This window comes from Pararge aegeria, chromosome 11 (genome assembly GCF_905163445.1).
Source record: "Pararge aegeria chromosome 11, ilParAegt1.1, whole genome shotgun sequence".
In the NCBI taxonomy this organism is placed as follows: domain Eukaryota; kingdom Metazoa; phylum Arthropoda; class Insecta; order Lepidoptera; family Nymphalidae; genus Pararge; species Pararge aegeria.
In genome coordinates, this window is record NC_053190.1 from 16287721 (window position 1) to 16300713 (window position 12993).

The following is a 12993-nucleotide window of genomic DNA, read 5'->3' on the forward strand; positions in this document are numbered from 1 at the left end:
CCTTAAAATAATAATTTTTAGTTGTTAAAACAAAAAAAAACTATAATATATACAGTAAATCCTTACCTTATTTCATGCAAGTAAAAAAAGTCAATCCTTACAAGTTGCACTTCTAATTTAGAATAATATGGAACGAGGGATTCGGCGGGAAAACTGACTACAACGCGCTACGTTCGGAAACGACCTAGTCGTATGATAGAGCACTACGACCTGTCAGCATTTAAGAGCTAAACTATACTTGATTATTGAGAGTATAAATGCGGCAAGATATTAGATCAAAGTAAAGTATCTTAGTACTGAGTAGGTATAGGTACTTTTTTAATAACCATCTGACGCCCGCGAATTTCTTTCCAAAGAATTTTTGATTTCCAATAAAATTAAGATTCTTTCTTGGGTTAAAATGTAGTTATAGTATCTCGAAAATATTCGACTCACATTCAAATTAATATAATTCATACAATAAATCCTTACCTTATTTCATAGAGGTAAAAAAGTCAATCCTTTAAAAGTTGAACTTCCAAATTCGAATAATGTGTACACTGTAAATATTTATTTAATTAGCTTAACTAATTTTGCACTTTTTTTTTAATTCCACTAAAGGTTAGCCCTTGACTGCAATCTCACCTATTGGTGAGCCTAATGGTGGTAAATGGTGGGGAACGCTTAGTCGCTAACTAGCCACGGCGGAAGCCTCCCACAAGATGAGAGCAGAGAATTAAAAATTTTCAAATAGCCGGGAATCGAACCCGGAACCTCCAACTTAAAACCGCAGCGCTCACCGCTGCGCCAAAACATTTCAGTCTTGTGAAGACTCACGGCGCACGGATATATCCCGGTGCCTTAGTCGCTGTGGCTCTTGGTTTTCATGACCAGCCCTTAATTGCCAATGCCCGTTTTCACTTAACCTAGGAATAGCCTTAACACCTTAACACCTTAGCCTTACACCTAGTGATTTCGGAGATTTCTAGAAAAAAAAAGAGTCGAGAACTCTTATATGGTGGATAACAAACAACGTTAGGCGCCATCGAAAGCTACGACACCGATTCGGGGGACCGTAAAGTTTTAGGGGACTAGTAAACTGACACTTTACAGATGAAAAAAAATATTAATTCGGGTTTTTTAATACGAAAAATGAAAACAATGATGATACGAGTACAAACACAAAATACCACACCTTGTGGCAAGAACCATGGACAATTTAGGTTATAAGAGTTGCCTAGTTAAAATAGATTAGTGTATGCTTAGTCGTTACTTACTTAAGCATCGCCTTGTAACTCGTTAGTGAAAACGGGCATAAGTCAAAGTTTTACTTCCGAGCTACCTTGTTATTAAGGTAAACTTGTTATATATTATTATCAAGTATTTTTTTAGTATTGAAACATTGTAATTTGATCATAATAATTATAATGCGAATTTTATACTTAGCGTACTGCTATGACTGCTGATGATAATGTAAGTGAATTAAACAACCGACACAATAGTAATAATAATATATTTGTATGCTAACTTCATCAACATATGTTAACACGACAATAAACATTTTGTCTAACACACAACTCGCGGTAATACTTACTTAACTATACAAGATAATTAGCTGATATAATATTAACTAGGGGGCTTACTACCATCGCGTAATGCAATATTATTTTTATATGTTTAATGATTGTTTTAGATATCCACGCAAACACAGAATTCGACAGATAAAATAAGAAAGAATTCAAGGACTGCACACAAAAAGACAGTGTTTCGAAAACTTTATGAAATTAAAGGTAACCGAACTTATTTTTCAATTTAGCTCTTGACTGCCATCTCAGCTGCTGGTAACTGATACTGATGATACAGTATAAGATGGTAACCGGAACGCTAAACCGCTTAGCGGCAGTGGCGTATTCTGGGTTTCTTACCAGGGTATGCATACCGCAGGAAAAATGCATAAAATGCCAAAAATCCTCCTCCTATACGGGTTATATATCAATTTTAGGGTAAGCAGTGCTTTTGCGCATGTATGAAGCGCACGCCAGTGCTTAGCAGCACGTCTTTGTCAGTAGGGTGGTAACTAAGCCGTGGCTCAAGCCGACCATCAGACAAAAAACTAAGACGGAGTTATTTGTTTTGCTTTCTTATAGAAAATATATCCTCAGGCGGAATGTCCGAACTTAGGAAAACGTTCTTGCACTAGGGCTAGAACAGTAAGAATTTAATAATAATTTATATGATAATTTAAGTTTCAGTTTTGTTTCAATGCTTTAATTCCTATTTTTTTAAGACGTATGTACTGCTTTAAGCGATGGTAGTAAGCTCCATGTACCTCCTTAGAATGAAATCGTTTCAATTATTTATGTTATAAACGACTTGCCTTCGACTGTGAGATGGTGATAACAGAAAAAATACCCCGGCTGAGTTTGCTGTAGGCTCCTCTTACACCAGGGCGCGTTTGGAACCATCCTAGCTTTAGTTTTAAGTTAACGAATGTAGTTATCACCATCACCTCACATAAGTGGTAACATGTTATATCTATGAACGCTCGCTTCATAAGTGTCTTGACAAGGTCTACATAAATAAAACATTTTTGTAATTGTTTTTTTTTAAAACAAAAAGAATTTATATTCATTTTCCAGTATGAGTATAGCAACAGCGCCTAGTCTGTTTATTTATTATATTATGCCAGTAATTGCAAAAAAAGACTCGAAATACTTTTACATCGTAGTAAAGTATATCTTATTTAGATTGTTTTTAAGGCCAAATTTGCCAACAATTTTTTAACTCGGGCTTATGCCAGAACTTATGAAAAACAAAAATCTCAATTAATTGATATTAAGTCCATTTTACTTTATCCATACAAAATTTGATATGTAAAAACGACTCCTCGTTTGCGAGCGAAAAAATCATGTTCTAAGGCTACTGAATTAAAATTTTCTGACGAGAAAGGTCTTGAAGATCAACTTGCTAACCTACGGGAGATCCCCAGGCGATCGATTGAACATTATTTCCGCAGTTGAGTTACGGGTAATTTGTTTACTATATGTAAGTAGATATTATTATACCTTAGTGGCAGATATTATTCCTGATATTCATATCGCAGTAATCAATCACTTTACTACACCTTCGTACTTAATAATATACATTTTACATACTTGATTGTACGTGGGTGTATAATATTGTATATTCAATTGTTATAATACCATACAATTGTTTGACTATGCTTTAGTAACTTAAACCAGAACTCGGTCACGGACATCCTACGTGTGTTGTCATATCTATTATTTTTATCTAGATACCTTAAAAAATACCTTTCGAAACCTCTTCGTAGAAGAGTAGAATAATTTTTAACTTTGACGTTACAAATTATTTTGCTCTGAATGTCTTAAGGTTTGTATCACATAGATTAATAAAAATGTTTAAAGTTACATTTGATTTTTTGCAGCTAAACATTTTTATTATCTATGTGACACAAACCTTAAGACATTCAGAGCAAAATAACTTGTAAAAGGAAAGTTTGTTTGGTAAACTTAGATAGATTCTAGTAAACTGATTCTTATAATAGAAATATTAATAGGATATTATGCAAGACCTATTCGAATATACGTAAATAGAGGCATACATTTTTATGTAAGTTTAGAGCATTACATAGTAATGATAAAAAAAACGATTGCATAAGAAAGAGTATTCATTGCTAAGGAGGTCCGATAGCTAAAATAGTTTACAAAGCGCTTGAAGACACCCATACATCTAAAGATTTACACAAGTGTAGTGTAAGATATGTTAGATAGATATATTGTGAAAGTTATAGATAGTAAATTAATGTTTTAATGATACGTAGATTAACATACAAGTAAAGTATAGCGAAGGCACAGATTAACTTATCCGAGCTTAGAAGAAATTATACGATTACCATAATGCATATCGGGAACTGGAAATAACTTTAAATATGCCAAATCAGACTTTCTTTTTAACCGACTTCAAAAAGGAGGTTCTCTTCTTCTCTCTTTCTTTTTATAAGTATGTTCCCGATGACGCCTGAACCGATTAAAAAAATTTTTGGTTTTGAAGGGCATACTTTACAGATGGTCCCATTTAAATTTTGTCGAAATCGGTCAAGCTGTTATTAAACAATTCAACAATAATGTAATCCACAGTAGCAAATTTTTGCCTATAAAGTTCATTATTGCGTGCGCTGAATAAAGTATTGACGATACATAAAAAATATGTACCACATCATTAAGGTACTCAAAAGTCCGCGAGTGTAATAGTAGCGTTTGTATCCCAAAATGTAATTAGACTGGTATTTTTTACTTTTAAGTTCCTGGGCGTATGTTGAGGTCGTTTTTTTTTAAATTTATTAAAGCCACATTATTTTGCGTTGAAGGAGCTAAGGTTAAGCTATAACTAAAAAAAATGATTTTGCTGATCACTTTATATATATATCATTTATCACGTCACTATAGAGTGTTAGAAATAAAAAAACGGACAAGTCTAGTGGTGGGAGTAAGTCAGCTTAAACGACATGCTACCCCTACTCCGCTGGAGAAAGTACTCTTCGAATCAACCGTGGTAGGGCCAAAAAAAGATGGCGCGTAACGGAAAAATGTGACGCGTAACCGAAAAATGTGACGGTAAATTTTTTTCCAACGCCGATAAAGGAGTTTCACTTCAACAAAAAAAAACTCATTAGGGCATTGCGTCGATGTTTCGTTGTTTTCGATAATGGGCACAAATGAATGTATAAAGTTCCCTGACCGATTTAAGCCACGGTTGTCAATCTCCGGTTGTCATTTTTCAACTACGCGGGAGATATAATAGTAAAAGTGTGCGTGCAAACACATGCTCACTCTCTATCTCGCTCTCTACAGCAGATCCAACACGACCAGAAATAACTTAGGTGCAGGACTGTCAGCTTAACGTGCTTTCCGATGCACTATGCAATAACCACCGATTTTCATACTCCGACCTGGTACTAAGAATTTCTTCATAGAGAAATCCAATCGCGCTACCCGTGTATCATCACCAGGACTTTCTGATTTTGCAGTCGAACATGCTCACCTCTCGCTAGACTATTGAGGCAGTTAGAAACATATTTTCACACAATTGTTTAATAAATGATATTTTCATTGACAAGTGTTAGTGGAAATCGTTTACTTAACTAATTCTACGAATATATTATTAGTAGGTAGGTATTAGTAGTACTAATATATTATTAGTAGGATTAGTGAAAGCAAAAGTTTGTAACGATGGATGGATGGAAGGACGAATGGATGGAAGGATGGATGTTTGATGCTCTTTCACACAGAAACTACTGACCTAATTTGACTGAAAGTGGGGATGGACATAGATTATAACCTGGATTAACCACGGGATTTATGATAAACCAAGAAATGCGGACGAAGCCGAGGGTAACACTAGTATTATAAATGAGAAATTGTTTGATTTTTCGTTTGCCCTCGTTTCAAGCCTTAACTAAGGCACCAGTCAACTAAATCTTATCATAGAGTTAAATATTTTAACATAGGTTGTTTATTTATCTCAGGAAAACACACGTTTCCCACGGGATTCGTAGAAAAGTAAATAAATAAATATACTACGACAATACACACATCGCCATCTAGCCCCAAAGTAAGCATAGCTTGTGATATGGGTTATTACGCATATCACTACTATACATAAAACTTATAGTTTGACACTGAAAAATATTCAAACTTTTTCCGATTGCGGTAATCGCCTTGGACTCAGAAAGCATAGTCGCTGCCCACTGCACCATTTTGCCGTCAAAACTGATACTGTAAAATACTGATATTTTTTACAGATCGCTTTAAAATATGCTCATCGATATCGCATAATATCTTAAGAACAGAAAGGTACTTGCAGACGGCATTGGATATTGCGGTACGTCTATGATTGCATATATATATGTCTCCAGGCAGTTATAAAATTGTGTAAACAGAGATACGTTTCAAGCCTATTGGTAAATAAAGACTTATTCTAATCTTAAATCACATGAAAATTACAAAGGAATGGCATTTGTTTTAACAATACTAATCTTTAGTTAATATGAAGTACAAACAAACAAAACATAAAATATGGCTACATAAAAATGGCTTCTGCAGGTCGTTAGCATCTTTGATGATTGCTCTCAGTTCAGATCAGTTGCTAGGATTCTGAAACGAGCTTGTAGTACTAATTTAAGTGAGGAGGAATAATTTTAGTCCATCTTCTTTTTCCTGATTATTTTCTAGTTAAAAGTATAATAATAATAAGCTTTATTTAAATCAATACAAAGTGATTACAGATCATTAAAACTAACAATAATTAGAATCTATAATATGATTGGAGATTAAATTGTTTCATGTATTATATTTGTAAATTGTTTTTTTTATAATTTTTATTAGTGTTTTTACCTACACTTGGAGGAATTATCAATTTTATAAATTTAAAATGCATATAAAAATTTTCGGAACCAACAGGATTTGAACCTGCGACTTATAAATTGTTATTCTTTTTTGGACCCCCTTCGGGTAAAAGCCAACTCCAAGGCATTCCACTGGTCTCTATTGGTAGCTGTGGATAGCCATCTCCGACCCGCTATCGCTACGATTTCATCAACCCATCTCCCACATGGCCGGCCTCTCGCTGTAGTACTCTTGGTCCGGACCAAGTAACTGAGTTAATAGTAGAAGCTATCAAAAGCTATCAATTAGGTCATATAGAAATGTCGACATACTATCGATGCATCGTGATACAATACGACACGATGCGATTCTAAAATCAACATCATATTAACCCATTACCGGCCCACTAGGCAGGGATCTCCTCCCACAATGAGAAGGGTTTAGTCCGTATTCCACCATGCTGGCCAAGTGAACATTATGGAGAATTCTCAAGCATGCCGTTTTCCTCTCGATTTTTTTCGTCAGCGTAAATTGAATGATATTTTAATTGCTTAACCCGCACGTAATTTAGAAAAGTTGTGCTGCGAGTCAACCCGGTACCGAAGAGAAGCCAAAATCCCAACCAGCAGCTGTCACCGCTTGTTTGATTTTAAGATACGTGTACAAAAAAAAACTTCTTTCTTCGACTACACAATACGAAAGTCATAAGTTGCTTTATGACCGCTCGACTTCGAAATACGTGTACTAATATTATCTTTTTACCTTACAGTGAATTCGAACTGGATGTTTTGAATAGATTTTTTAGTCAAGTAACAGTGGACCTTGAGAGTGTAAATTACGGAAACGATGAGCAAAAAACTCAATGATCGTTAATGTTTTCATGCAGTGTTTGATCGATGAACGTAAAAAAAAGTAAACGAATTGTCTAGATCCATTTACTGGACATTTACATTGTGAGGTATTTTTTTGTACGTTCAACTTTTTATTACATAATAAGTGATTGCGAAATTATTTCCGAGAATACCTATCTATTAATATTTTAAGGGAAAAAGCTTGTTTTGGGTTGATTCGATATGGAGGTATATGTTCAAGGTCAGAAAGTAATATGAGAGAAATACCAAACCAAAGTTTTTGGTTCTAGATGCGGGCGGACTCCCTTCTGGGTCTTCCTACTGAGTAGTAAATATGTTTGACTGGGGATCGCGAGTCTTAGAATCGATTTCGTGTCTAGGTCTGGAGTAGCTAGTACAATAGTTTTTATTTGAAAGATTTCAGTTTTATTTTATTTTATGTAACATTTTGACAAAAATAAAATAAGTCTAGAGTTAACTTGATTTTCAAATTGCATAAAATAAAGATTTTAGATTTAATACCTAGATTATAATCCATTAAAACGCTACCCTAGATTCGCATTAGAAAAAATATTTGTATGAAGGGAAGGATAAAGCGATATTAAGTAGTTAATTTTTTAACCCCGTAATTTTATTATTACGCTTTTTTAAATATTGTCTTTCTGGTTTTATTATTTTTAAATATTCCGCTAACATCTTTTTAACTTAAGTATATTTTGTATTTATTCTATACTAATTTTGTCTAAATACGATTAAATATAAATGTTTGTATTTATATTTAGTAAACTTGTCTGTTAAAAGGGGAAATAATTTAAAAGGCAATTTACTCGATGAATTGACAAAAATAACTGAGCAAAGTTTTACGTAGATATTTTGCTAAATTATTTTTGTAAAACCATTTGATATGTTTTTATGAATTTACCTACCTACGTATAGTTCTTCTTTGTCACGAAGACAGTTTGGCTGAGGCTACGTTTCTTTTTAAAGCTAAAGATGGAAAAACCTACGATAGTCAGAGTCACTTTGACCAAGTGGAAAAATGATTCCTGTTGGACAAATTAGTGTGACCAACCGGAGTTACCGGATTAAACGGCTAATCTATTTTCAAAACAGGCTATTTTTTAGGTTAATTTCTTTCACGTTTAGTCGTTTAAAATTAAGTTAATTCATAGTAATGAAGAAATAAATTAAAATGAAACAGTTTCAGAAATTTCTTTGCTATCCAATGCTACATCAAATCATTTGGTTGAGATTTCTGCGTGACCTTCGCCGTTATGTTTTACGTCCACCCAGAAATGCTCACTGTCACACTGACCAGAAATTTTCATAAGCTTGTGGAAAAAATACCCATGTTTAGAGTTTTGTTCATACCTCTGTACCTTTTGATGAAATGCCAGTAGTTACAAGATTAACTAACTCGCAATAGAGGAGCTGTTTTCGAGTTGTAAACTCTGTATCGTCCAAGTACAATGGACCTAATGTCTGTCCTTGAATAGTCCCAAATCATCTACTCCTGATCTTACCTGAGCAAAGGGTAAGTAAATTAGAGCTTCTACACAATGCCACTAATATGTATTTTACTCCGCTGTACAAGAATATCCATACTCGAGAACGACTCCTCGATTGCGAGTGAGCAAATCATGTACTAAGGCTACAGATGTAGCCTATTAGAGTTTACACACAAATGCTTGTGGGTACTAACCACTTCTAAAACCAAACCTAACCTCAACCATGGCCTTTGTGAGACAGAAGGATTATACTGTTTATTTAAAAATTGATAACTGTTAAGCTTACAGAGACAAATCAAAGTATATTTGAGTACTTAATTTGTATTTTATGTTATTAGTAAAGAAAACACATTTACCATAGAAACATTATAACTATCAAGATTAAAGAACAATTTGTAACACTATTTAAAATCTCACTCATGCGTATTATTGAATATTGTTTAACAGCTTTAAAAGAAAAATTTAATTTGGGTTAATCAGGACTACAAATACACAATATATTAAGTATGGCAGAGATTTTAATCGTTAAATGTGGTGTCCTTGATAAAAAAAAATAATGGCCAAATATATTCATCATTTAATAAGTGAGCTCGATCTACTGTCAGCTATTCGATTTAGTTCGCCAAAAATCTTTCTATTATTATTAATATTTTATTTCTATCATTTATTATTTTTCTTTTTTTTTTTAATTATTAACAATGCTTAAGAATAAATTAAAAAACACTATTAAAAATTAAAAAAAAAAAAAAAAATATATTATATTATTATTATTATTAATATTATTATTATGCAGTCAAGCAAGCGCTGTTGTATTTATAAAACAAAAACAATATAATGATTTACAAGGACATATTATTTAACGATTTATATCTTTGATGAACGAGATGATTGGTGTATTCTACCATACTGTCAAAATGGCACCACGCATTATCTGTTGACGTAGGATCCGGATTTCGCAATTTATTAAATGTATAAATTTAGTGAATTAAAAGGTGCTAATTCGGTTGTACATAATTCGCTTTATTTAACTAAATTTGTATGCCCAAAAATAGTGCCTTCTAAAGGAAACACTTTCAAAAGCACAGAACAACTTTTAGACCGTTCATTTAGTTACATTTAGCGATTTGTGTACTACAGAACTAAGTGACACTAATTTCAAATTCTTACCTTCAGAAAACTTTTCTATGCTAACTGCTTTCCTGTACAGTTACGAATTCACAAATGCTACATTGATTATAGAGAGTGATATTAAAAAATTAATTAAAAATAATAAATAGATAGGTGAAACTAACGTTTTTAAATACTGCTAAAATTAAGTATGCCTTAAGAACAAAAACATACCTAGCGAAAATATTTAATATAAAAAAATGGTAGGTTTTTAAATAGAGTAGACAGACTGGTTTCATTTTTAAACCTTATCTTAGTAACAATTACAGTAACGGAAAGTTACAAAATACGGTTATTATGTTAACCGAGCTACTTTAACATCTTAGCCTATGTTTTTTTTAAATATTACTTCTTATTAGATAAAACTAACAACAATACACTTTTCGCATTTCAATACATTATTTTTATAAATTTGTTAGTATTATTATTTTGCCGTTAATTTAAAAAGTTTTAATAGCTCAAAGCTATTAAAAACCTGCCTTAAATTTTTCACCTTGACTTCACCTTTTTAGTAACATAATTTGCGCTTTTATATCTTCTATGTTTATTTCTATTCCAGTGTCCAAGCCAAGCATGTATTTATATTTCGGTCGTGTACAAATACATCGAATATATTTTGATTTTCATATTTTTTAAAGTTCAAACGTTTATTGGTGCCAATTCTGCTTTACACAAATCAAAATAAACTAAGAGTGCAGGTCTTAAAATATTGCTGTCCTTTCTCAAAAATATTGTGAAAATAACAGTTTTAAATTTAGACTTAGTTTTGAGTTTAGTTTACATTTAGTTAAAAATTTAGTTTAGTTTAGAGATTTGTGTCCAACTGAATTGGCACCATTGTTTTTGATAGTCCTAGTATACTGTGTCAACGAAATTCTAACTAAAAACTGCGTAAGCACGCTTTAAAAACACCGTGTGCATTTTTGGTAATTTTACACGATGATCAGAAAACTTATTTTATAAAGAACTAGGCGACCCGCGCCAGTTTCAGAAAGTATAAATTAGAAAAAATTATCAGAAGAAAATTTACTGTCATGTAAATTAATTTCTTGCGGAGTCACGGTAATTTTTCAAATCTACAATCGCATTACAATCTAAAAGTAAACAAAAGATTTCAATTCCTGATTTGTTATATAATTATCTAATCTTCCTTCCCTCTACTGAGACTAAATCGTCGATGGAATTTAAACGATGACTTTCGTTTTTCGTGTTTCTCTTCCGTCGTTTTACCGTCGGTTAGATTATCAGCACTTTTAGCTACTTGTACGCTTTTTCTTCTGTTCTTCATGGATTTGACTAGTTTGTAGAATTTCCCTTTCTTCTTCGCAGGATCGAGGGTGAGGTCTGCTAATTCTTCCACTTCTACGCTGAACTCTGATGATATGTCACCTAAGTCTTCGACGCTGTGGCTTTCTGTTTCTTTGGGTCGTACTTCTAGTTTACTTTTTGATGTATTTGGCTTTGGTTCGGGTGGTGGTGGTGGAGCATCGGGGTCTACACACTGTAAAATAAAAATCCAAATTTTTATTTTTATTTTTTTCATTAGAATTTTTATAAAATCCGTTACCTAAAAAAAATGTAACCTTTCATATGATCTTAATCCAATCAGACTAATCTAGCGATCTCTAGATCTATAGATATTTAGTGAGATTCACTTTTTTGTTTTAATCAATAAAAAAATACATTGCGATAGTACAAACATTGCCATCTAGCCCCAAAATAAGCGTAGCTTGTGTTTTGGATACTAGGATAACTGATGAATAATATTCGTAAATACTTATAATATACAGATAAACACCCAGTCACGGAGGAATATTCATGTTCGTCACACAAATATTTTTCCAGTTGTTGGAATCGAACCCACAGCAAAATTCTGATTTGGCTAAAAGCTTTAAAGCAGGGTCGCTGCCCACGGCGCCAATCAGCCGTCAATAACTTTACTAAATACTCATTTTAGATTTGAAAAATGTTTGCTGCAGTTGATAAATCAATTCTTGAGGAAGGTGAAAGGCTATTTAATATTACGTTATGATCTTTAGGAACTGAGCAAGAAGTAAGTAACCGAGAGAAAGTATCTTTGTGTACAAAGGATTAAGTTTGAACAAAACCCAATTCACAATAAAGTTTTTGCCTTTGGCATTTATTAAGTAGGCCTTTGTTGTAAAATTAAGTAACAAAACTTAAGTCACTCAATACTCTATAACTGACAAGTACTTAGAGAGTTCAAAGTTACTGTGGCACTTTGTGTAATTAGATTTGCTCTTTTTACGAAAGTATTATTTTAAATTATATTACTTTCGGAAAGTGATTACTTTAAAAGGCTGATTGGAACATTGTACATTGAGGAAAACTTCGGGGTTTCGTAAGCCAATTTAATCCTAACTCTCTCTTTTTCGATGCTCAATTTTATTATGTACTTCACCTAACGAATAGTATATATTTTTAAGGCTATCATTTCACTTGCTACGTTCGTTGGTCAGTCCTTACACTCGCTAGAATCCAATTCATGTTATTTTGGTGACAATATAGATACCATGGTGCCGTGGAACTGGTCTTATGATGGATTCAGAAGGTTATCTGATCATAGAAACTTCGCTTTAGTTCAGTGGACACCCTCTGGACTAGATTTGTCTTGATGAGCATACGTTTTGATCAGGGAATGATAATGATGCCAGCATTAAAAGCTTGTTTTCTTTCAAACAATAATATAACACCTTGTCTAATATTTTATCATATATATCAACCATCTTATAATCAAATAATATACTGAGAACGAAAGCCTTTAAAATTGATTCAGGCATGAAATTTTAATGCGCTGGTGATGATATAGGTTGTGTTACTTTTCATAACGACAGCTACTCCCTTGGTCCTTCTTATAATATTTGAAAGAAAACTGTGTAACATAAAAGATTGCTTTTCATTTGAAGATTGCTCGAGAAAAAGAAGGAAAGAATGACAAAAAATATTTTATTAGATATAAAAGAATTGTATATATGAAAAGAAACTTTAAAAGTGGATTATACTTGGATTAAAAATGATACTATGATCAATAATTATTATACACATATTCTTTTTCTAGTAGAA

At 32.8% G+C, this 12993-nt stretch overlaps 1 protein-coding gene across 1 annotated transcript in view; it reads right to left on the bottom strand.

Annotated features, from left to right (window-relative positions):
* Window positions 1-11050: 11050 nt before the first annotated feature.
* The window catches only part of LOC120627617 (START domain-containing protein 10-like), a 51346-nt gene continuing 49403 nt past the window's right edge, over window positions 11051-12993 (bottom strand). Inside the window, exon 6 of the mRNA XM_039895629.1 lies at window positions 11051-11410. Coding sequence (XP_039751563.1) covers window positions 11051-11410 — 360 coding nt within the window. The remainder of the gene's footprint in view (window positions 11411-12993) is intronic.